Genomic DNA, 26292 nt, shown 5'->3' on the forward strand with positions numbered 1-26292 from the left:
TGTTTGCTCATCTGGGTTATAAGGGACATGCTTTTTCAATATTTAAGAACCTACACTGGCTTCCAGTTAACTTCTGGGCTCAGTTCAAGGTACTGGTTGCTTTTGGTCCTTGGGCATCTGAAGGGCTGCCTCTGAGGTTCTGGGGCCCTGTGTGGCCTCATCTGTAGAAGCAAAATCGGTGAGCATCTGAGCCTGATTCTCTGGTTGTGATGCCGCAGTTGTGAAATCCCTTGCTCTCTGTGATTTGCCTGGTGCTGATCTTGTTGAGATTCAAGGCCAAATGAAAATATTCCTACTTTCATAAGCGTTTTGCTCATATTTGATTCCTCCATCGCTGGCTTTTGTTTGCTTCCCAGTTGTTTAATAATAGGCTGGATGGTACAGCTGTCACTTTAGATGGCTGAATGTTCATTGCCTGTTTTACATTGGCCTCAGATTATTTTTATGTGTAATCTTACCATTAGTCTTAATGATAGCTATGTTTGTATGATTTCTTGCTTCATCTTAGATTGCTGGTAGCTTTCTTAGAAGTGACAGGCGAAAGTGCATGATAACAAAGTCTTAACCAGATTCTTCAGTAGAAGAGAGAGGCTGCTTCCACACACATTGGATAATGCACTTTCAATGCTCTTTAGTGATCATTTGGAACTGGATTTTTGTGTGTGAAACAAAAGATCCACTTACAAAGGATCGCTAAAGTGCACTGAAAGTGCATTATCCAATGTGTGTGAAAACGGCCAGAGTCTTAAAGGAATGACATGCAAATGCGACTGTTTAGTTCCATGGTTGAAAATAGTCCATAAAAATAGCAGAGGTTTTGGTATTGGTTCACTTTTTTCCCTTCATCGGTATGCAGGGCAAATGTAGTTTCAAAGTTGCTTGGCATTGTGGCCAGATGTGGAAGCAAAGGGTACAAATGCAAGTTGATTTGACTTGGCTGAATCCGATGTTTTATGTTGATTTTTCTGCCATTTGATTATTTCGTTTGAACTAGCTATAACTTGTACTCTGAATTTTTAAGTATTTTATTAGGTGCCTTGCAGACCTGTTAGGCTGCATCTATATAGGGACATATAAATAAACCCCTGCTGATAAATACACCCCCTGCTACAGGAGCAGCCAAGTGCCGGGGGGGGGGCACATGACCAGAACGAGGACCGCCTGCACCTGTTCCTGTTCCTCTGGCTGCTGTCATGGCTCCCACACTGGAGGTGTGTGTGGAATGTTGCACAGCAACGAGCTGCGCTGCACCAGTTTGGAAGTGGAGCTTTGCTCTGCCCTGTTCCCTTTAGTGGCTGTGGGTGGAGGGTCCAGATAGATGCTCTATTGGCAGCCTCCCCTGGTTTCCCTTCTAAATAGAGAAAATTAGTGTTTTTTGTTTTCTCCAAATTAAAGGAGTGGGAGGCAGGCGATAGATGAGTCATGTGGCATGACATTATCTGGATGCTCCCTTTTCTTGTAGGATCTTCCTCCCGCCCATCTAGGGGAAAAGTCCTATGTGGAAGTGGCTTTAAATGAAAAGTTGGGATATGAATGTTCTGAACTATCCGTCTGGAAGGCCCTGGCTCCTTGTTTGGGTTTGACCAAGTCAAAGCAACCTTTGCAACTGTGTGGCAGCTTTTTAATGAAGCTGTAGTAGTAAAGATATTGGGCTTATCGACAGAGTAGTCTTTCTTGTGAAACTATTTGAAAACAGGTAAGAAACTTAAAATGGTTAATATCAACTTGGCCCAAATTGAGACGCCCAAATTGAAAAAAACCCCTTAGGGTTCAGTTTTTTGTCATTTCCTTCCACCAGACTATAACTTAAGCAATTTTGACTTGATGTGGTTAAGCAGTAAATCTGAAGTCTGAATCGTAGCTAAAACATTGCATTTGGAATAAATGGGGCAATTAATTGAAGATTTAACATTCAAAGCCTTGAAGATGTTGGCTTAGCTTTTCGAGTCCTTGAATGGATGCTCGACTCATAAACATCCCTGGGATGACATTTTTAAAATGCAGATTTTTGGACTCTACCCATACGCTGCCTTTCTCTTTTCTGTCTGCAGAACGATTGTTAAGTATGGGGAGTTCCCAGCATTTCCTTAGTCAGATGGGCACCCCCAGATATGGGTTTTGTGGATTCATGTTGCGTCTCTGTGCATCGTACACCTGTCCTAATTGTGTACCTTTCCCTAATTGGAAATAACTCAGTACAAAAAGGCAGTTGAGTGAAATGGCTTGAACTGTGGCTGCTGTTTTGAAAATCACCTTGTGCAGGATGGAGATTTAGTTAGTAAGTGGAACTGAAAATAGCTCAGTTTGTGTGTTTGTATTCTGCTGTGCTTTGTCTGTAGCCAAACTTAAAAGAACAAAACAGTTCTGTTACAATCCACTATGTAATCTGTATTCAGTATGGATATTGGACCTGCTTCTTAATGCTGCTTGGTATGGGTTGCATTTGCGTGTCCTCTTACCTCATTTGCAGCCAAATATTAGGGGCGGTGAAAAGGAAGGGAGAAGGAAGGTCTGTGTCCTGCCTGTGGTGCAATCTGACTGTCTTCCCCAGGAAGGGCTGCAGCGGCAGTCTTTCTCTTCTCTGGCCAATCCCTCCTTTTTGGGCATTCAGCCAGTTCCCTCTAGGACAACCAGAACACTCGCTGAAGCTAGCACAACTTCTGGCCGTTGCCTCTGCTAGAAAGGCAGCCCCCAGCCAAAGTAGGTGCATCTATTCTTGCACTGGCCGCACCTGTCTAGAGTGGCTTGGGAAGAGGAGGAGCTGCTACTACTGTGCTTGACTTGCAGCCCTGACTATCGATGCTGCTCTCATGCTTCTGTGTGTGGAGATATGCAGGAAACACAGCTGCACAAGTGATGTTTTCTGTTGTCTTCTTTCAAACTCTTAAGGCTCAGAGACCTGAGCGCTACAAGCATCTGCTGTGTTCCCCCGCTGGATTTTTCCTCTCTGAGCAAATGGCAAACTGTGTCCCTTAACTAAAGAACTGGATATACAAAGTGTGAATTCCATAGCCATAGTCTTAAGCAAGGCTTTTTTTCAGCGGGAACGCAGTGGAACGGAGTTCCGGCACCTCTTGAAAATGGTCACATGGCCAGTGGCCCCACCCCCTGATCTTCAGACAGAGGGGAGTTGAGATTGCTCTCTGCGCTGGAGCGGTGTGGAGGGCAATCTAAACTCTCTGCCTGGTGGCCAACCCTGCTTCCAAGATATGATGACATCAGGCTAGCCTACCAGCAGGGCTTTTTTTCTGGGAAAAGAGGCGGAGGAACTCAGTGGGTTGCCAGCACAGGGGGCAACTCCTGGTGGGAGGTGGTGCCCCTAGTACCACATATGCACATGCAAAGGGCACGCAGGCTCCCAGAACCACACAATGACATCACTTTGGGTCAGCTGGAACAAGGAGGGAGGAGTTTATTATAGTTTAAATCGCCCTCGGCAAAAATGGTCACATGGCCAGTGGCCGCACCCCCTGATCTCCAGACAGAGGGGAGTTGATCTCCGCAGTGGTGTGGAGGGCAGTCTAAACTCCCCTCTGTCTGGAGATCAGGGGGCGGGGCCACCAGCCATGTGACCATTTTCGCTGAGGGTGATTTAAACTTTAAAAAACTCCCCCTTGTTCCAGCTGACCCAAAGTGACATCATTGTGCGGTCCTCCTGAGTTCCACCACTGAGTTCCACCACCTCTTTTCCCAGAAAAAAAAGCCCTGGTCTTAAGTCTTATAGAATAGCATCTCTTACCTGCCCATTGTTAGATTTAGTACTATTCTTCCAATGATGGAAACAATTCTGGATTACCTTGTTAACGACTCTGCCTGTTAAGGGTGTACATTACAGAACAGCAGGCCTGAGAATTTCAGCATCCATGTATTTGTTTCTTGCTGTGTCAGCTTGGCTCCCTATTCTGTCCTTGAAAATGGCCATTTCAATACAGCCCTGTGGTTCAGTGGCTGATGTGTTTGTTTTAGAACAAACAAAGCAACTCCCCAGTTTCCACGTGTCTGTTTTAAAAGGAATATTTCCCCCACAGGAGGAATAAAACTCCTTGACAACCTACTTGCTTACCTATGCTTATAATTTAACTGTTTCTGGTAAGTAGTCATGTTGACTTGTGGTAGAACAGTCGGATTTGAGTCCAGCGGCACCTTAGAGACCAACAGGATTTTCAGGGTGTGAGCTCCTGAGAGCCAAAGTTCCTTTCTTCAGATAATTGAATTGTGTTTTCGGCCATACTTCCACTTTGAGCTTGAAATATGTTTTTTGACTTTCTTGAAGGCAGTCCTGTATGCACTTTGAAAAGAAATTTCCAGATGTTCACTTATGCACAAGGTTTATTGAACTACTTCTGCGCCCCACCCCCCATTTTTTCTTTTTTAGTCTTTTTTTCCCTTCTGCTGCCTTTTCCTCTTGCTTGATCTATCCATGAGCCTTTTTGAAAGATCAACAGAGGTTATGCCCTGTATGGGTCACTACCATTTCCAAATGCGCAAGTGAGTGCATTTGAATAGGTCCCACATCTTGTGTGTGCGTGGGTAGAACGTTATAACATTTGAGTTGTCTCCAACATATGCAGCCCCCAGAAGATGTCACGTTCAGTACGTAACCAGGCACAGTGTCACTACCAAACAAATGTTAAATGGCATTACTTGGAAAATTGACATCTTGGACATTTAAAGAAAACTGTGGGAAGAAAGCATATGTGATGTCAATGTTATTGGTAGTTAGGGCTTTGGTACTGATATTATAAAATATTGCTGGTAAACTTGTTTGTGCTAAGTGTTCCAGGAAAAGTTAAGTAGCTTCTTGCACAAAGCTTTCAGTCACCTTGAAATATCTGTTTGAATAGCATATTTCCTATCTTCCTCCTGCTTAGATTCATTTAAAATTCTGAGCACCAAGAATGAAGTAGGATATCTATATTTGAGTAGCTCCTTTAAGCATAGAAATGTGTTAACTTAATTTATTTATGCATCTGTGCATGTTCATAATTCTTACAGACTTCAGTAACAAGTACGCCTTTTCTGAGCTGAAACACCACAGTGCTTTGAGTTAGAAAGCCAGGTTTGCGACTGGTGGGGGCCTTCATTTTGCAGTTATTTTGCCTTTTCTGTTTTCCAGTGGGTGAGTTTGTCAGCGATGTCCTGCTGGTTCCAGAAAAGTGCCGGTTCTTCCACAGGGAGCGGATGGATGTGTGTAAAAGCCACCAGTACTGGCACACTGTAGCAAAAGAGGTAACTAGCCACAAAATGAGAAATGTGTGTTGGAAGAAGAAAGTGTAATTTGGAACTGTAGGAGACTTTGAGACACAGGATTCAAAAAGCTTGGCTTACTTCTAGGAGGAATTGGAAGGGTTCAATCTGGGGCTGTATTTCAAGTTCAAGTTAATTGAGTCCTGCTATTTCTGAACTACCAAAACAAAGCATCTGAGAACCGGGTTTGATTCCCCCACTCCTCCACTTGAAGCCAGCTGGGTGACCTTGGGTCAGTCACAGCCTCTAGGAGCTCTCTCAGCCCCACCCACCTCACAGGGTGTTTGTTGTTGTGGGGATAATGATAACATACTTTGTAAACCACTTTGAGTGGGTGTTAAGTCATCTTGAAGGGCAGTATGTAAATCGAATGCTGCTGCTGTTGTTGTTGTTATTATAATAGTAACCCATTTTATCCTGTTCATTGCATAAAATAGAGTTGCAATTTTCGTTCTCTTAATCAGTTTGGGGATTCTGGCATGTGCCAGTTCCATGCAAACTTCTTTGCCAAGCCAGAGTTTCAAATATATAGCTCTATGCTTGTGTTCAAATCAGGCTCCTTCATTACAGGGACAAAATAATCTATAATTGAGGCTTAAAGCAGCTAGATTTGGAACATTTGAGTTTGCCTCCCGATCCAGACTTTTGTAAGCCAGAGCTGTTAAATTTGAGATTCGTTTTTGAGAATACTTTTTCATTCTACTGGGGTCAGTTTCTAAAAACGCTAATAAGCTGTAACATTCAACATTATGTTCTTGATGTAAAATGTATCATGAGTATATGCTGCGCACATCTGGACTTCTTCTGTATTGTGCAACTTTTAGTTTCAAGCTAAAATGTGGATTGCCAACATTAGTATTAAACTTCATATTGCCCATGTAGTTCTCAGGGGCAAGCAGCCCTTGCTAACAAATTACACCATAATACAGTAATAAAGGTAAGTTGTTACCTACACTGTGGTATTCTTGGCTTTATGGAATACTTGATGATCAGTTGATAGGCATATGAACTCTCTGTAAGAAGCGTCTTATGATGTGACTGCCAGGAATTTGCCATGCCTGAGTATAAAGGCTTAGCTACATCTATCTGCATCTTTTGTAGGGTGAATACCATAAATATTGTATATTCTCTCCTGGTTGGGCCATGTGGTGGTGGTGGTGGTGGTGGTGGAGGAGGAGGAGGGTGCTGTCAAGTTATAGCAGGCTTATGGTGACCCTTGGTGGTGGGGTTTTCATGGCAAGAGACCCTGTTACCTGTTTTTAAGTGCATGTAGTGGTGGAAAGTGCCATCAAGTCATAGCTGACTTACAGCAACCCCTGGTGGGGTTTTCACGGCAAGAGACTAACAGAGGTGGTTTGTCATTGCCTGCCTCTGCAGCCCTGGTCTTCCTTGGAGGTCTCCCATCCAATTACTAACCAAGGCCGACCCTGCTTAGCTTCTGAAATCTGACAAGATCAGGCTTGCCTGGGCTATCCAGGTCTTTTAAGGTGCTTAATTTACCCAGGGCATGCTATTTTAATGTTTGCTATAATACGTCCTCTAGGCTTGCTTAACTGAGGGGATGATCCTGCACAGCTATGGCATGCTACTGCCTTGTGGGGTAGACCAGTTCCATGGCACAGAGTATGTGTGTTGCCCACAGTCCAAAATTGTGGATGAAGCTCTTTCCAAAGAGGAGGAAGAGGAGGACGATGAAGAGGAAGATGAAAACTATGACAGGTACCAAAGGTAGCAGTTACAACTCTCTTATCTGCTTTTATCAGTAGTGTTTTCCCATTGGTTGGGGAAGCTGAGCATTCACGAGGATCATAGGTTAAGTGGGCGTCATGCCAAAGGAGTAGAAAAATGTGTTACGACTTATAAGTTGTTGTCTGTGTGTGTAGCAGACAGCTAGCTCAAGAACTGGGTTTTACTTTAGTTCAGTGTTTTAAAGTTCAGGGCTTCTCTCCTTTTTTCTCCCTTTTGTAGGGAGCCATGTAAATGACATGAGACCGTATCTACTACTGTTAGTGGCTCCTAGCTGTCATGAGTTTTGAATTGCATTTTTAAAATCCATATCTCATTTTGGAGCTAGGCCTTCAAAATGCCACTGTTATAATAACAAGCATCGATGTCAAACAGGAGTTCCTGGTAACTATGGCTGGCCGGATGATTTGCAGTCAGAATACCCATCCTCTCCTACCAGTGCTTTTAAAATTGGTGAAAAGCAAATTGCTGCTCTTTCCCCATCAAGTGCTGCCTGCAAAGCAGCATTAACTTCTAATTGTGCCCTTTTAGTGAGTTCCCTACTGAGGCAGACCCCGAAGACTTCACAGCGGCAATAGTGGAGATGGATGAGGACGAAGAAGAGGAACAAGAGGAAGACGAAGAAGAAGTGGTGGTAGACAGAGACTACTATTATGATGGCTATAAAGATTACAACGAAGAGCCTCCGACCGAGCCAAGTGTTGAAAAATCTCTGTCCGAGAAGGAAATAATGAACGATGTGAAAAGTAAGCAGCCGCATGACAGCTTTCACTCTGGCTCTGTCCGTTTCAGCAGTTGTCGATTGATCTTGGCCACCCATATGTTGAATGTTCCATTTCCAGTCCAGCAGGTTTCCCTTTTAGATGTTTTAATTGCCAAATAGGTCAGTAGAGAACACTGCGTGGCACTCATTGCGGGTGATTCCCTACCCCCCAATCCTTTGTGGAGCTTGGGGCATATGACGCCAGCAGACCAACACTTTAATTGGAAAACCTTCATTTCTGGCACTTGGAGTAAGTGCCCTCCGAGGAAGAAGCACAGAAACGCATCCGTGCAGTCTAATTTTAGAAAAATTCTGCAGATTGGAACATTGTTCTTTTTTGATTATGGGTTACCAGGGCAACAAGCTGAATAGATGAGCAGTGTGAAACACCATTTTATACCTTTCGGTGGGACGATCTTTTAAGCTTCCTTCTTCTCATGTAAAAGCTATTCAGTTTTTTTCCTGAAGATGAGAAGTTGGAAGCTTAAATAAAAAGGTGGCGTCTCCAAAAGGTAAGTAATGTCCTATCATTGATAGACTTCTAACCTGTTTTGTACAGTTTATTAGACAGCTCTTACCTCCCAAAGTCAGGGCACCCAATATAACCAGTTCTGTTGCTTTTTTCCTTAAATGTCTGTAGCTTTTGACAGGCCACCGTCTACTAGATTGCTCTGTATTACATATGCGAGTATTTGCAGAGAGTTTGCAAGGTATTATTGCAATAACTTCAGTTGCTGAAATGAGGCTGGGGGGGCAGGTAGTCATCTTGGGCCAAAGGTTATAAAACAGGGCACTATCAGAGCAGGTTGTTTTATTGAAGGGACTGTGGCTGTCTTCAGGTTTTGCAGAAGAATTCTTGCTTTCTGTTGACTGATCAGTCCTTTTTTGTACATGGGTATCTTTGTTCTTAAAAAGCATGGCCGTTCCTGGGTTTAGCAAGAGTTCCACACTGTCTGCCTACAGCTGCTTTGGTCTAGTGAAACCACTGATTAAAGCACGTCAATTCTCATGGCTAATGGTGCAGTCCTGATAATAATACACCACCTCAAAGTCCGCTGTGCAGTAGGCCTAGGTGTCCTTTGGACATGGGTGGATTAGTGGAATCTCTGTAGAGGGATATTCCCACATTCAGGAATGTAATGATACTGTAACTTGCTGTTCTGTCAATGCTCTTCCGTTATACCAGAGGTCCATGTGAGATAGCCGAGTCTTTATTTACCAGTTTCTAAAACAACCAACAGAAAGACTTTAATCCCCGCAGTGAATCCCCCCTTGTCCTGAGTGTTGATTTCAGCTTGCTTCTGCATTGCTGAAGCTCTTTCCAAGATTCCACTCGCATCTATTTGAGTACCTAATACCATCCAGATGGCATATTTGAGCGTTCCTTAATTTATTGTGTCTTTAGATGTTCATCTCTGCAGTCCTAGAAACAATATTGGATGTGCTTCCTGAGTTCTTATACCCATATTCCCAGTGCAGATATGAGAAAGCACAGGGGAGGTCAGTTTCCTCCAGAGCTTTTCTTAATTTTTCCAGTGGAAAAATTGGGAAATTTTGGGTCACGGGGGTGGGGGGGAATTGCTGTGAAACATTTTATCTTTGAAATGAGTGAAAAACTTCTGAAGATACAATTTTACTCAATGTGTAGTGTAAAAAAATTATGTAATGCAATCTACAGCATTAAATAATGAACATTCCGATTAGAAATGGAAAAATTTGAGGTAGTGGTGGTTTTTTCTCGAGAACTCCAGTTTTTCCACTGGAAAATTGGGACATCTTAGAGAGTACTGAAAAATAACTTCGGGAATGGGTAAAATGCTTTGAGACAAGATTTTACCCATACAGAATTTATAACATGAAAATTTTACAGCATTAAGCAATTTCTATGCACACTATAGATACATGCAACATATTTTTCAGGATATGTTAGTTTAAATACAGTTTTGGCAACAATTTTTTGCTATACAGTCTTTAAGGATAATGCATTATTAAAGAGTTCATGTTTTCAGTGCTCTAAAATTTAATGGTATCTAGATATGCTGGTAGTTCCATTGTGATGGTATGAGACTTTCATTCTAAATAATACACTTCCTTTTGTTTTCTAATTTCTAATTTGTTTTCTAATTTTGACTTCCCTTTTCCTGTTTCTCAGATGACAAAATTAAGATACCTGTGATAAGGTAGCATAGCTTGCAGTTCTCTCAGGTTCGATTTGCAATTTTGCCTTTCGAGAACTAAGGCACGTACTTTTAAATTCCCTGGATATGCCAAATAGCGCAATGTTACGTGCTAATTAAGTTCTAAACAATGCATTGTATATTGTGAAAGAAGCAACATACATTTAGGCTTGATAGGAAAGTAAGTATTATATTTCAGTTCCCCCCACCCCCAATGTTCATTTTCATACCCTACTTGCCCAGAGGAACATTTTCCCATGGTTTCAAAATTTTCTGAAGTCATACATCTCCAACCCTGTATCAGGTCTCCTTGTGTTACCTGGCTTCAGTACGCAGGCATATCTTCCCTCCGGTGGCTTCTATGCACTGCCATTCCTGGTGCTTCCTCATCATCAGCTTGGGGTGGCTAGACATGGGAGCTTGCAAACTGACTCTCCCTTTCAGTGGAGCCTGTGGGTTACAACCAACTCTTTGGGAAAAGTAAAGGCCTAGTTCTCAACGAGGTGATAAACCTTTGTCTAGGTTGTATCCCACTTCAAATTACAGTTGACGGGGCTCATTTGTTTGAATCCTCCTCCATATTATGCCCCCTCGCCAACAGCTCTTTGCTTCCTCTAACTTAGATGTTGGAGGACAAGACTCCTGATAGTCCAGATACAAGTTGACTAACTTAGTGGAAAGTAGGCAGAGGCCTTCAGAAGATATGTGAAATTGTTTGGTTCCTCTACAAGGGCACATCCCAGTTGGATACTATAATACCTGCCACAGTACTGAATGGCTCTCTGTTACAAGTTACAGCATTATGCATTTTAAAGGTTACACTGTTTACGCAACTTCCAAAAAAGCACTCTGTGAAACGCATTCGCGCCGACACAGGCCAATGTGTTTTGTAATGTGGAAGACTCAATTGGAGTGATAGAGGCAACATTAGGGGGGACCCCCCCCATTCCCCCGAGCTCTCCCTCACAGGAAGGCAACAAGAATCAAATTGGTTGCCATACAGCAGGCTGGGCAAGAGATTGGCTATAGTATCAAGAGTGTTTTTATATCAAGAGTTGAATGGAAGTTTAGAGGCAGCTGCTTGAAACCTCATTTATCTTGTGAACAGCACAATAAGGACTAGATCCAGGGACTAGGAACCCTTCTGCATTACACTGTTATCCTCCACTTGAAAAGGGCAGGACAGGTTCAGTGATAACACTACCAATGTTTTACTGGGATTGTTTTTCAACTCAGAAAGTTCTCCCCCCTCCCCAGCAGTGGCATGGCAGTAGGAAAAGTGGAAGCATGCAGATAGAGCTGTGGAGTGCCGCAGGCAAATGCCTGTGTTTCCGCTAAGACCGACTTAGAGCCATTGTTGCTGTTGAAATAGCTTAGCAAAGCTGTGCTCGCCACCAGCTGATGCTTTAACCATCTCCCACACAGCTGTCTGCTCCCAGGAGGCGATGACAGGTCCCTGCCGGGCTGTGATGCCTCGTTGGTACTTCGACATGTACAAGAGAAAGTGCATTCGCTTTATATATGGAGGCTGCGGAGGCAACAGGAACAATTTTGAGTCAGAGGAATATTGTATGGCTGTGTGTAAAAAGATGAGTAAGTCCTGCCTCCCACTGGCCCTCTTGCAGCAAGCTGTTGTCCTGTCTGTCTTCTCATCCTTGACTAGGTCAAGGAAAGATTTGTGTGTAGCCTTGTCCTATGGATCCCGGTGTCTGCTGAAGTTCTGTCTGTCCTACAGTAGTCCCCTCTTGTCTCTGTACTGCTTTAGATTTGGGGCTCAACTTAATGTTTCTGCAGCCAGGATAGGCTTCGCTTTCCTGCATTAATTTGTCTGCCTCTACAAATCTAAACATTTTACTTGCAAGGGTAATTAAGGCTCAGTTAATCCTCTTTTAGATCTTGTTGTAGGGACTGAATTTTTGTCGTTGGTGTTAAAACTGCTGCCATTGTTCACCTCTTTTTGGCCCCTTTTCTCCTTCCTGCATTCCCAAGGTGAAAGGACCACGCTTCCCTTTAATCATGTTCTCCAGATGGATGCCACTGGTAGGAGAACGTTGCCTGTGCCCTTTTTGAGTGCTAGATTTTGCTTTATTTTCAGCAGCAACATAATACAGCCCCTCACTTGATTACTCTGATAGCTTGAAGCTTTTGCCGCCCTTTTCACCAGCTATTACAATAAAACATCCCAAACATTTATAACTTACTGCTGAATCCCAGCACGTCCCTTTTGGCTGGCGCAGAGGCCTTTTGAAAGGCTTTTTGTACTTTCTAGGGCTTGGCAGTCTGTCTATACAGCAGTAACCCTGTTTACGACATGGGTTCCACGCAAATGCTTTTGATTGGGTTGATCCGATTGCAGTGGCGGAATAAAAGATGCGGATGTCAGGAGCTTTTCGAACAATACTTCATCCCATCCCAGAGGGATTTGGGGGTGGAAATTGGGGCCTCTGCATTAAATCCTGATTGAGAAACACTGAGCAGTATGCAGCACTTTGGGCTCCTGTTTACAGAGGAACGGGGCCTTTTTATATGGGGAGAATATATGCTGTCTTGGCCCTGTGGCTGTTGGAATAAAAGGACTGTGAGTTGAGTATCAGGCCAAGACTCACTTCCAAAGTTTGCTGCCCAGTGCGCAAAACATGCCTTGCGCAATCTTTTGGACAAAGTACAGGAGGCCTGTCAGCTTGAGATGAAATTAGTCAGTTTCAAAAATGATTAATCAGGGCAATTTGGATGCATGACTAATCCCTTGTTCTTACTGCAAACTCTAACCTGTGTTTCGCTTGCATGGATATTTAAGGATTTGGCCTGTAAAATCCTTCTCCCACCTTTCTACCAAATGCACCCAAGGCCGGCTAATAAAGCAATTCAGCCATAAGATGTAAGCCTTCCAGCCCCTCCCCCAATAAAATCAAAAATTGCAAGTAAAATAGCTCGTTTTAAAAGCTTTTAATCTCTCTCTCTTCAAAAGCCCGAACAAGGTAAACTTATTTTAAATTGCTGCTTGAAAAGGGGAAAAGGGAGGGCTGTTAATCATTTGTGGGGAGGAAATTCCAGAGTTTGGAGGCCACAACTGCCCTTGGTTGCCACCTTTTATTTCAGATGTTAGCAATACCTGAGCAGGGGCCTCTGATATCTCAGTACGTGGTGAGAGGCCATCGCATAGCTTGGTTTCAGGCCATTTAGCTTAGTGGTTGGCACTTGTTCCCTGTGCTTCAGAGTAGTTCAGGATGTATGACTTCATCCCATGACTTGCCACAGACTAACAAAGGGCAATCAGCTGCAGACGGCTTCTGCCTTTGGCAGTTTGAGTCCCAAGTATGGACCTGGAAAGCTGTCATAAGTCATGATCATCTGGTTGTGCTACAGCCTCATCTCTTTTCACTTTCCGAAGCTTGAAGGATCTCCTGCGAGCCGTCCACCTGTGACTATGCAAGCAGATTTCCTTGCTGTGCCTCTTTGTTGTGTTGTATACCTATGTTGTTGTCGTATAACCTGCTCAGGTTTCTGGGGGCAATTGTGAATTTTCCTTTGGGATTTAACTGTCTAACTAACCTAGCTAGTACATTGATATCTGGGGGTAACGCAGTTGAGAAGCTAATGTATCCGCCCATGTATCCCAGTAGAAACTCCTGGGGAAGGGAAAAGCAACCACAGCTTCCCCATAGCTTCTGATCCTGCACAATTCTTGTCTAGCGGTTGAGGTCGGACAGGTTCCGGAGACACCCTCTGATGTCTTGGAACATTATGGCTCATTAAGCAGGAAGCTGGTAGTTGATATAAAAGCAGAAAACTGGTAGTTGGGGATGCTAAGACCTGTTCCTTTGAGCAGATCAATGGGCAGTATGTTTTCCCTGTCCTGGTATCATTATTCAGAGCAGCAGTTACCTAATCCGAGGCCCTTGATACAGTCCTGTACTCTCCTTTTCCAGTTCCACCAACTCCCGTGCCTACAGATGACGTAGACATCTACTTTGAAAACCCAGCAGATGACAATGAGCATGCCCGTTTCCTGAAAGCAAAAGAGCAGCTAGAGGTTCGACATCACAATCGTATGGACCAGGTGTGTCTTATTTAAATTGTAACGATCAGCTGCAGACGGCTTCTGCGCAGTGTTATGCTAATTCAACACGGTGGCTTTATTGTGGCTGTCTCCATTGTATGTTGGTTTTCCAGTTTGGCCCAAGTATCTCCTTTATTTATTTGTTGAAGTTTGAAGTTGTCCTCTGGATAGTAGAAGCTCCAAGCCCTGCAGGCTTAAATACTGCATTAGAAACTTCTGTCTGCTATAGGGTATTTGGCTTCAGCTTTCCTTGAAAGCCTCTGACAAGTCGTTGTGCTCTATCTAAATCGATCATAAATGTCTCCACATGGCGAAGAAGCCCAGAAGTAACCTGAGGCTATGTTTGTGTGTCTCTCTGCCTTTATACAGGTTAAGAAGGAATGGGAAGAAGCAGAGCGTCAAGCCAAGAATCTCCCAAAGGCAGAGAGGCAAACTCTCACTCAGGTAAGCCAGTACACCTAAAGGGATGAGCACAGGTTCTCTAGTCTGAGAGTGTATGGTTGCTATAATTACTCCAGACATGGAGCCTCTACTGTCTAATCTGGCTGAGTTAAAAATGCAGAATAATGTTCTGAAATTAATCCTTTTCTCTGACTAGCTGCCGGAGGTGGCTTCTTTATTATGGGATTTTTCTGTTTTTGCTACTTAGTATGAGCTTTTGTTTTAAGCAGCAGGGGGAGATGAAGCAACTGCTAAGTGTGTTGGTTGGCTTGCTAAAAGATAACTATAGACCTCCAGCCTTTGTTTGGTTCAGCTGAAACAAGGTGGTTGGGTTGTAATTCAGCAGTCTGCTGGTTCGACTCCCACTACTGCCATGAGCTCAGCCGGTGGCCTTGAGTAAGCCGTTCCTCTCAGCTCCAGCTCCCCAGACATATTGTGGAGTTAATGATAACACTGACTTTGTTCACTGCTCTTGAGTAGAAGCTAATCTGTCTAGAAGGACTGTATATAGCGTTGTTGTTGTTAAGGGATGGCTCATAGCCATGTTTAGCGTGCTGTGGTTCATCTGAAGATATAAAGATCCTATCTGTGCAAAGATAATAAAAAGTGATGAAGTTGAGAATGAAATTACACTCCTGATAGAGCATTGAAGTCTTGTCCTAAGAATGAAAACTACAGTGGACCTTCAATAGTAACTTCCTAGAAATTGCTTTATTCCAGCTGAAGAATTTATGGGGATCAGCATGGTCTACAAATGAACTACCCCAAATTGATTTTTCTGTCTTACTGTCTTCCGATTGGAGTGTCCCTCTTGATTTATGGGAGCATAGGCAAGCTTGCTTCCTGTTCCTATTAGAAAATCACGCAATGTCTCTTTAAATTATTTATCAATACAAAATATCATAGGCCAGGTAACAACAAAAATAATTTAACTTCAACCATAATCGTGTAGAAAAATTAAAGTCTACCAAGTCAAGAGTTGATCTGGGTATTCAGCAGTCCAAGGCTGCAGTTCTAAGCACATGTACCTGGGAGGAAAACCTATTAAATGTAGTGGGATTTGCTTCTTAATAGATACGCCTGGGATTGCACAGCAGGTCTGTTACACGTCTTTTGATGTACCCTGCTTGTGCATAGTGGATGAGAGGCTTCATGCCTTTCTCAGCCTCCAGGTCTATTTATCAGTTTGTCAAAGATACATCAGCTGCCTTAGGGTAAGTCCTTAACCTGCTTTTTCTCTATAATAGGTTAATAGAGTTCCCATTATTATTCCTATTCAACAAGATTGTGCATATCTTTGTAAGCCATAATTGTGCATATCGCTGTAAGCCAGAAATGACAAATGCTAAATTATCCCATGCCAGCAGTATACCTGTTGCCCTGGCTACAAGGCCCTTATGCATTTCTCTGCTATATTTTTGAACCAAGTTGCCAAGATAGCAGTTTCATCTGAATAATAAGTTAAGCTGAAACGTTGCTCACGCTCCTTGTTGCCACAAACCAAAGTGTCAGAAGGTAGCTTTGCCTTCCAAGGTTTATGGATACGGGCTGACTAATGCATCTGAAAGTGGCTAATCTGTTTGGCGCTAATTAATCTCTTTGCAGCCTGTTAACGCGATTGCAACATCTTCTTGCTTCCACAGAGGTTCCAGGCCATGGTTAAATCACTGGAGAAAGAAGCTGCCAGTGAGAAGCAGCAGCTAGTAGAGACTCACTTAGCTCGCGTAGAAGCCATGCTGGATGAACGCCGTCGCGTGGCCCTGGAGAATTACCTGGTTGCTCTACAGACTGACCCTCCACGGGTGAGGTCCCTGAAATGTTTCAGATGCTTGATTGCAGTCAAAAAGGTGGGCGTATCTGGAGAGGAACGAGTATAACTGATTGGTGGGGCTGCACAGCTGGTCTCAGCCCTGGCTGGAATGCTCTCTTCCTTCTGGTAGCAGCAGGCTCCGAAGGGCAGGCGTTCTTACAGTGTCTCAGGCCCAGAGGAAGGCAAGACTGAGCAGATGGTGCCTACCAGTGCTGAATGAAGCTCGCTCTGCCCTGTGGAGGTAGTAGGCTCCTGGAAGCAGATATTTTTACAGTACCTCTGGCACAGAGGAGGGCAGAGCTGAACAGTTGGAGTCTCTCAGTCATGGATGGAGCTCTTTTCCCACTCTGGCAGCAGCAAGCTCCTGGAGGCAGGTGGTCTTACAGGCATTGTTACCTTCAGATGCAGCTTTTTACTTCTAGTATTGGATGTTGTTCCACTTGCTTGTAAAAATTATGCAATCGTTTTCATGTTTTCCTAACTGGCCCAGCTCCAGTTTCTGCCGTTTAATATTCTGTGGCTCACATGTCTTTTGCTCCCTGCGAAACCAGATTCGTGGGGCTTGAATAAGAGTTCTTTTTCAGGAGGGTAAAGCCGACTGGAAACAATGTGCCCTTATTGTGAAATCATTGGGCAAGCTTCCCTTATCTGCCTGGCTCATCAGTTTGGTTTAACTTCTGCAGCCCCATCGTATCCTCCAAGCCCTGAAGCGTTACGTCCGCGCCGAGAACAAAGACTGTCTGCACACAATCCGCCATTACCAGCACGTTTTGCAAGTTGACCCAGAAAAGGCTGCGCAGATGAAATCGCAGGTAGGGAGACACGCCTAGGAAGCATTTTGTCTAATGTTCAGGATTCATTCCTAGGTAAGCTGCCGAAACTGAAGAGTGCCTGAAAGGCTCCGCTTGTCACCTTGGCAGAATATTGTGCATTGAAGAGGAGGAGCGTCCCTCTCTCTCCCACTGTGCTGTCATTTACCATGGCAAAGGACTGTCTCTTAAAATGTATTGACTTCTGTCTTGATGGTGCAAATGTTGTGTATGTTTGGTACTACAGTATCGTAGGCTAAACAAAAAGGCAGCTCGCGTGGTGTGTGTTGTGTAAAGTGCTGTCGAGTCGCATCTGACCCTTCATGGGGGTTTCAGGGCAAGAGACAAAATGGTGGTGGTTTGCCGTTGCCTGCCTCTGCCTGGCGCCCCTGGACTTCCTGGTGGCCTCTTCCCATCCAAGCACTCCACAGAGCCTCCCCTGTTTACTTCTGAGGTTGGGCATGCCTGGGCCGTCCAAGTCATATTAGCCTGAGTAAAGCCAGAGGCTTGCTTTTGGGTGCCAGCTGCGATCCTGTTCATATGAAATGGCCTCTCTTTGAACGATCTTCACATGTCCTTATTCTTGTATAGCTTATCCTTTGGCTGTGTTCTGCTTTTCAACAATCTCTTGGCTTTGCCGAATGAGTAAAAACAAAACAAAAGCATCCCAATCATAGCTGCAACTTGCTATTGCTCACCCTTTGTCTTCCGTAGTTTCAGTGTAGCTTGTGTATTGAGATAAGGCTATACGGGCACTTTTTTTTATTTACCAGAGATGTCGATGCCTAGGAGCAAGTATTTCTGCCTTTGAACCTGAGTATGTTTTTTTCAACAGAGGGATTTGCACAATTCCCCCAACACAACACACTCATGGACCTTTTTATGCAGTTCTGCATTGCCCTTTTTGAGGCTTGTTTTTCCAACCAGATTTGTCGTCTCCATGACTGTGCAGGGTGGGGAGAAATAATGGGGTACATAGAAAGGCTTTGCCAAGGTCACTAGCTAAACTGTGAGTAGAAGCTGTTTTCCTAAACAGTCCAGCATCCGTTCCCCTCTCTTCTGCCAAGAGACACTCACAAAGAAAAGCACTGCCAAAGGTAATAAGTAGCTATTTTGTGTTGAGTTCAGTAATTTGCATTGTCTGCTTTTAGAAGCAAGGCTGGAGCATGAACTCAATTTCGCAGAGCAGCCCTGAAAATGCTTCCTTTGTCGTTTAGATTAGCTCTGTGATCTCTGCCTTTGCTTTACTGTATGCACTTCAGTGAATTTTAATGCTGGAAAGTTTATTCTGAATTCCTTCAGTCTTTTGGATAGCGAATGGTTCCCTATTCCTTGATTCTCAGAATGCACATAATATTCGGCACAGAGGTCTGTCCTAATCTTCCAAGGGGTGTTGTGCCCACTATTGTCTTCCTGCATCCCACCTGGCTCCGTTTATCAAGCACACCCCCTTTTGAATCCCTCTTCCAAAGCCTGGAGTATGTAAGCAGACTGGATACTTCAACCCCAGAGTCTTCAAGATCCCTTAATTTATTGCACAGGCTGCAGCATCAACCAATTGACATGCAAGGAACGTTGATGATACAGTTCAATTCTGTTCACTTTAGTTTTTGAATGCACTTCGAGCTCCTGAATCGATCCACTTGATTGACAGGCTACAGCATAGAAAATTAAATTGCTTTCATCCTTTCCTTTAAAAGTCAAATCACTTCAGTCTGTAAAACTAGGTCTCTTTGAGTTCATTAGTGTTCTCCCAGTTTGCTCCATATTAACGCATTCCATATCGAGTAGGTCTATGAAATTCCTTAATTTGCAGCACCCTCTGCTGGTCAGCTGCATAGCAGCTGTAAATTTTAGGAAATGACTTGTGGCTGTGCACCAGAACAGGAAACCGCACCCGGTTTTTAAAGTCCAGGCAAATTCTCTTTGAAGGACGGCCAGTTTTGTTCTCCACAATATGTTTGAATATTTTTTATCCTGCCTTTCTTCACAGCAGGGATCCAAAGCAGTTTACAAAATACAGTTTTAGTAAACGGAAATCCACATCCCAGGCTAGTCCTAAATCTGCGTCCCAACTCATTCAGGACCAGGGATGAGAAGCCATAGGCCAAGAGGGCTTAGGCTTCTGCTGCACTCAGGCTAAATAAATAAATGTTTATTGAAAAGTCCTTGATATTGACTGTACTAATCTCACCCTATGTAATCCGCCTTGAATCTCAGTGAGAAAGGCAGACTATAAACGACATAAATAATAATAATAAATACCTGGAACAGGAGGAACATTTATTCAGCTGGCCAAATACCTGGATCTCATTCAGCTGGCCAAAAGATGTTGCTGATTTTCTTCCCCTGCCTGTGGTCTCAACACAAATCTCTCTTGAAAAATATGCCATTTGTGATAGAGGCTGCTCATCAACTTCACCTGTATATAGTTGGGGATGTTTAGACTGTCTTCCTTTTGAGGGCAGAAATTATTGGTGGGTGTGGAAGGAATTTAAGCTCTTCTAAGAATAGTACAACTGGACAAGCATCTAAAAAATCTCAGGGGTTGCATCTTATGTTAGTGGGAAATTAGGCCATTGGTTTGAATAGTCGCCATCTCCAGAACTTGAGCGTACAACTGCACTGTCAAAAGAATAACCTGCCAATCTCAGTGCATTTGGAGACCTCCAGTGGAATCCTAAACAGAGTTACTCCAGTCTAAGCCCATTGATCTCATTGCTTTTTTAAAAAAAAAAAATCATTAAATCAGCTTCACCCTGGGCTTAGGAGAAACTCATTCCTTTAACTTGGCGTTTAAAAGGAACTCTCTTAAAAAGAGTGTTTACAGAATAAAGCTTGTTGGAAGTAGAAAAATGGCGCTTTTTACTTCTTCTTTAGTTGCCCTCGCAGGTGTCGCCAGTAGTTCCGAGACCAGACCCCGTAAATCCTCATTTTCCTCCTCTTTCACATTCTGGAGGCGCAAAATTGTCTGTGTTCGTTCCACTTGTAGCCCGATCAGCTGGTTCTCCACCAGCTTAAGCTCTTTATTCGTAGCCTTCACGAGTGACGCACTTTCCCGAGCAGACTTCTCTGCTCCCCCCGCTGCTTCCTTAATGGTTTTCACTTCGCTCTCAATTAAGCCCACCCTTTGATCTGTTTCGTTCAGCTTGTCAACAAAGGGTTTTATGGCTTCACCAACCGCCCTCCGCACTACTTCCTCCAACGACTCTCCCTTCAGGGCAGCGGAAATTGACTTGCCCAAAGCGGGACTTTGTTTTTTTGTTGCCATTTTTTGGGGAGGGGAAACCGCCAACCAGATTCTGAAACTCAGCGAAGGGGAAGAACGAGCCTTCTTAGCTTCAGATCCCACCACTCCTTTGCGTACACTTGTAATAACAGAAGGGATTCGCTTACTTGCAGGCTTTCGCCTAATTCTGCTCTTTGCTGTTTTCCATGGCCCGGCAGCACTCGAGGCGCCGCGCACGTCTGCCGGCCTCCGTAGGGACAAACGGGCAATTAACCCCCCGCATTGATTCCGGGGGGCTCTTCCCGCAGCGTCCCGGACCCAGCCTCCCTCACTGGGAGTTTTGGGGGCTAATCTTCGCAGATCAGCCGCCCAGACAGGGTGCTCGGGCGCTTCCTCTCGGACCTGCGAAGAGGAGCGTCCGACATGGCTGAGAAAACGAAACCGACACGATGACACAACTCCTGATGCACATGATGTTCTGCCACAAGGTGTGATGTTTACGAGTTCAGATAGTTTTTAAAAGGCTTAAGCTTGTACGGTGAATTATGGCTATTAATCATCACAACGAAATGGAATCTTTATATACAGAGCCTATATACTTCTTAACAGAAAACAGGATGCTTTTATTGGCTTTCCTTGTGAAATTCCAGATGCATTTGGATGGCCACTGTTGCTTTGCCGAATGGATCTCCACCAGATCCAGTAGAACACTTACGTTTGCTGTCTCTTCTAAAGGTCGACTTTAAGACATCTGTTTATATTTTTATATAGAGTAGATGGGATTGGAGATTCAGAACACCTTAATCTCCAGAGCAGGCGTATATCCAGGGCTTTTTTTCTGGGAAAAGAGGTGGAGGAACTCAGTGGGTTGCCAGCACATGGGGCAACTCTTGGTGGGAGGTGGTGCCCCTGGTACCGCATGCGCAAAGTGCACGCAGGCTCCCAGTACTGCACAATGACATCACTTTGGGTCAGCTGGAAAAAGGAGGGAGGAGTTTATTAAAGTTTAAATCGCCCGCAGAAAAAATGGTCACATGGCCAGTGGCCCCGCCCCCTGATCTCCAGACAGGGGAATTTGATTACCCTCGGCGCAGAGGGCAATCTAAACTCCCCTCTGCCTGGTGATCAGAGGGAGGGGCCACTGGCCATGTGACCATTTTCAAGAGGTGCCGGAACTCCGTTCTACCACATTCCAGCTGAAAAAAAGCCCTGTGTGTATCTGTTTCCATTAAAATAGAAGACTAACTGCTTGAACTGTGTCCTCTGTGTTGGTAGGTGATGACACATCTCCATGTGATTGAAGAAAGGATGAATCAAAGTCTGTCCCTTCTCTACAAGGTACCTTATGTGGCTGAAGAAATCCAAAGTGAGATTGGTTAGTATCTTCAACTTATTTGTGCAGTTCCCACCAAAGTAGTTTATAGAAGACACCAAAGCAGTTTGGGCCTCTGAGCTCAGCACAGACAGTGGAGGTGTGAGATAAGGCTGCTGCGAAGTGATCGTTTGGCCTGCCGAGGAATTTCCTTCCCCACCCTAATATTTTCCCTTTCCCATAGATGAACTCCTTCAACAGCAGCGGGATGACATGGACCACTTCACTTCTTCCATCTCGGAATCTCCGGTGGATGTCCGGGTGAGCTCCGAAGAAAGTGAAGAATCTCCCCTCTTTGATGGCAAACCTTTCCGTCCATTCCAGGTGAAAACGTTCCCCGCCTCATCTGAAAATGAAGGTATGGAGAACCGAAGGCATGTAAAGGTAGCGAGCCCTGAGCCAGCATCAGAGTCTGGCCAGCTAAGATGACTCGCTTTCTTTGTCCCATCAGAGTTGCTTTAAAAGAAGTTCACGATGTTGTAAGGTCGAAGGCAGCTGGGCCCTGGGCTGCTAGCTTTGTTAGATGAAACGTTACATTGAAATGTGACACGGTCAGATGACATGTCACATTGAAATATGACACGGTCAGGAAACCGCAATTATTTACAGAAGCTTTTAGCATCCTGTCTGCACGGCCACTATGAGTTTTGTTAGTCTTTGTTTTGTCTGCGTGCACACATGCCCGTGTGCACACGCACACCCATACTAGCAGGCTTACCAGAATTATCTTTTGTTGCACCCAACACTCCTGGGTTCAGTACTTGGGTGAAGAGAAAAGACTGAATTTTTCACCTGTAATCTAAATGTTTCCCAGGATCCAAGCCTTTTTCTTTTCTCTCCTCTTAATCTTCTTTTCTCTGCTATTTTTTGTTTTTGTTTTTTTCCCCTTCTGCTATAGATTCTCAGCCGGATTTGTACCATCCAATGAAAAAAGGTTGGTTCTAAGCGGATGCCTCCTCAAATGCCTTCCATCATGCCCCCCTCGTCCCACCTTTTCAATGTGTTTCTGCCAGCTTTTGCTTTTAGTTTCATAGTCTCACCATCATCTCTTGTCTGTCCCTAAAAATGCACTCTCGGTCTTTAATGTAAGACTAGTCATGGTGACTGCTTTTGGGACACTGATCATGGCAAATGTTACGTGAAGAATGTTGGTGCAACGTAAATACAAGAATGATTTGGGTAGTGTGCTCGTAGAGTATTCTTCGTGGTCTCTAGGCAGGCTACACTAGGGCAAAAAATGCTTGCTTGATTACAGTAGCCATTTTTCTATCTGTTCTCCAGGTTCTTTATTAAAATGAGGGTCTTTTGAGTTGGGTTGAATTGGACAGACCTCTAGGGATTCTGTTACAGGGCAACAGAGACTGTCCTGAGTTCTGAATATGCTGTGCTATACAGAAAAATACTCTTATCAAGAAACGTAAGAGGAAGGGGGCTAGAAGTGTTGCAGAAGCCTGAAGAGAGTAGTGGAGAAGTAATGGGAAAAGAGGGTTGGGGTGCCATCTCAGTGGTACCTGGGTTGGTGTTTAATATTTTGTAGTTACTGGAATGGCCTACAGAATACTTGCCAAAATGCCTGCAGTTGCAAAATTCAGAGATCCCTATTTCATTGTTCATTAGGACAGGGTATCCAGTGTAGCATCCTCCTATTCTCTCAGTTTTTTTCCCCTGTGTGTGTGTGAGTGTGTCTAAGAACCAAGCTACAAGTGACTTTTTTCATGTGGAGAACACTTGATTGTTTTCGCAAGTTTTCGTGGGAACTGAAGTCCGAGTGTCCTTCCCCTCTCTGTTAGAATCGCTACCTGAAGAGCCAGAGAAAGCCAGCTGCAGTAGCAGCTTTTGCAAATCGTTCCTCCAGTCACAAGCCCGCTGGACAAGAGGGCTCTCAACGATCATTTGGGAGTGGGCAGCTGCTATTTTCTCCCTGGGCGTCCTGCTCCCAGGGAGCTGCTCTGGAGAAAGCCGCTTTGAGTTTTTTTCCAGCCGCAGGGACAGTGGGAAGAATCTGCTGCTGCTTCAGGCAGCGATTCTAACAGAGAGGGGAAGGACACTCGGACTTCAGTTCCCAGGAAAACTTGCAAAAACAATCAAGTATTCTCTGCGTGAAAAAAGTCACTTGTAGCTTGGCTCTGGTTTTACTGACTCTTTGGACTCTTCCATATAGCAAAAACTGCTTCTGTAAAGAAATGAGGTAACATAGCTGAACTATACTGCAGGTATATAGTTTCATAGTGCTATTAAAGGTTGTTGTCACCCTTTGCTTTCTCGCTCTTCACTCAAATGTGCCAGGTTTCCTGAACCTACTGAACCAGTTCCAAAGTGCAAAGAACTTGGTAACAGCAGGACTTAAGATTTGCAAGTCACTAACTGTAGAGGATGGCTTTGGGAATTTGAAATTCAAGATTTTAGGGGATTGTATAGTGGCAGACCAGAGTTCCATTCATTAAGACTCTCTGTTGCATTGGGAAGATTAAAAGGCAGCGTGCCTAGTCTTTTTTTCCCCTGGCTGCTTTCCTTGTTTCTGGATTTGTTAGGTGCCTCAGTGTTAGGATGAACGCGTCTCCTTCCTCTGAAATCAGTTTTCTCCCCTCTTAAGTGTATATATTGTGGTGACACCTTCTATGGGACAGAACTAAAAACCATGAAAAAAGCTGGTAATGTCTTAAAAGACAAGTCTTGGCTAAGTTCTCGCTGATGTGATCTATTGTATATTTCTTCCTTCCTGCCGTATTCTTTAAAAACATACAAACATAGTGTACAAAAACCTCGGATGTTGCTTTCCAGAGATGTGCAAGATATAAAGGGCTTTCCTTCAGAGTGCCAATCAACTTAAGGCTGTTTATCAGTGCAGAACTACCTAATGGTGCCTGTCATAGTGTTTGAGAGTTTGCAACCTGGAGTCTTTGCTGTGCTGGCTTCTGAGAATTCAGAAGAGCCAGATAAAGGCAAGAAGCTGACTGGTTAAAAGTGGTTTCTAGAAGATGGCCAAAGCTGTTCAGAAACTGTAAATCACTAACTTTCCTAGTATGTGACCTCCTCAGGAAGTCTCAGAAAGCAAGGTGGGGCTTGAGTTTGCCTGGCATCTGAAACAGTGTTTTCTGAGTAGTTTATGGAGGGAAGGGCTAGGCAGTAAAACACTTCTAGATTGCTTTAGCATTTTCAGACTAAACAGTATAGGAATAGTGGCAGCTTCCCCCAAGCAGAGTCACCTCCCACCCTTTCTCAAAGAGCCTAGCTCATAGAACACATTTGTTGGTCTGTGAGCACAGCCAATGTACAGCAACATGTAAGCCATGTAAGTAGTTCCCTCGTGCCATATGGGAGCATCTCTTATACATGCAGGAGTCTCGGGTGAATTCAGTGGCTGCCTTGGATGCATCTGCAAGTCTAAGTTGTTACCCAATGGAGAGGTCTCCTTGCGAGTTGAGGGAATTAGCATGCAAGGAGAGGCAGCCAGGGGTGGATAACTTAGCAAGATCTTCACCTGTGTATATGAGGATTGTCCCCGCTAGAGAACTCTTTTAATAATGAGGCAAACGATCAGTCAAAAGGGGTTTATTGAAAATAATGAAGATCAGTTGCACACAAAAACACACAGCACACACAGAAAACTTATTAGAAAGCAGTGGGGAAATTGGATAGAGTTGAGGGATTGGGTGATAGATACCATACAGAAGAGGGTGTCTGAAAGCGAGAGCATTGAGCGACCAGAGCGTCAATGCAGAAGAGCTTGGACAGAGATCTGAGGGTGGATGCTGGATCCGGGGGCACACACACAGCTGTGGCGTAGTCCAGTTATCCCCCCCAAACAATAACTTCGTTTCTGGGGTGAGACAATAAACTGAGAAGGCTTGATAAAACCTTCCTGAGTGAAACTAAAGTTATCAACCATTACTTTAGTTTCACCCAGGAAGTTTTTTATCAAACCTTCATGAATTTTCTCACTGAAAACAAGTTTTACATGTTGGCAGCCATGTACAACCTGTGCATCAAGGGCAGCATTGCTGTGCAGGCTAGGAGGATCACCAGGTTGAGCGATGAACTCTCTTGGCAGGTGCGGTGTATGCATGCCAGGAGGGGCACCCTGCCAGCAGAGGGGAATGGGTGGGTGGTGGGTGGGAGATAAGCTCTGTTATTCCCTGCACACCTTCCCTTCTTGTCAGGGTCCCCCTATGGCAACTCCTAAGATGTCCTCGAAGATGATAGCCATTGAGGAGACACTTGGCTCCTCTGGGAACATGAGGTGCATGAACCTGGATTCGATGGAGGCAATAGTCAGGGAATACCTTTCTGAGCCCTGCGTGTTCTTTTTCCACATGTCCTCTGAGCTACTGGCCCCCGAATTGAGCCACTGAGAATTCTGATGTTAGACACTCAAAATGGCTCAGTGCATTTGTCGGCGTGACTCTACTGTTGTTCACTGCTGCGGAGCTTCTGCCCATTTAGATCCCGTATTGTCCTCTTCATTGCATGTCAGGTTGCGTCTGAGAAGGGCTGGGTGGTACTCACAACTTCAGTAACTCCTCTCTTGAATTGATTCTGGGTTTGAGCCAGGCAAGGGACAAGGAATCCATTCTGCATTCTCACTGGGTGACCTCTCAGAATGACTTTGAGACTTGTGCTTTGGAAAGTTGCTGATGC

The 26292-nt window shown here is 44.3% G+C and overlaps 1 protein-coding gene across 5 annotated transcripts in view; it reads left to right on the forward strand.

Annotated features, from left to right (window-relative positions):
* APLP2 (amyloid beta precursor like protein 2) overlaps positions 1-26292 on the forward strand; it is a 70806-nt gene that overhangs the window by 40235 nt on the left and 4279 nt on the right. Inside the window, exons 4-14 of one of the 5 annotated variants that reach the window (XM_054997547.1) lie at positions 5117-5229; positions 6791-6975; positions 7525-7739; positions 11359-11526; positions 13863-13993; positions 14363-14437; positions 16078-16236; positions 16928-17056; positions 21558-21657; positions 21839-22012; positions 22553-22588. In XM_054997547.1, coding sequence (XP_054853522.1) covers positions 5117-5229; positions 6791-6975; positions 7525-7739; positions 11359-11526; positions 13863-13993; positions 14363-14437; positions 16078-16236; positions 16928-17056; positions 21558-21657; positions 21839-22012; positions 22553-22588 — 1485 coding nt within the window. The remainder of the gene's footprint in view (positions 1-5116; positions 5230-6790; positions 6976-7524; positions 7740-11358; positions 11527-13862; positions 13994-14362; positions 14438-16077; positions 16237-16927; positions 17057-21557; positions 21658-21838; positions 22013-22552; positions 22589-26292) is intronic. The other 4 variants (XM_054997548.1, XM_054997549.1, XM_054997550.1 and 1 more) reach the window with 4 other exon arrangements.

The sequence above is a fragment of the Eublepharis macularius genome, chromosome 14 (genome assembly GCF_028583425.1).
Source record: "Eublepharis macularius isolate TG4126 chromosome 14, MPM_Emac_v1.0, whole genome shotgun sequence".
Lineage (NCBI taxonomy): Eukaryota > Metazoa > Chordata > Lepidosauria > Squamata > Eublepharidae > Eublepharis > Eublepharis macularius.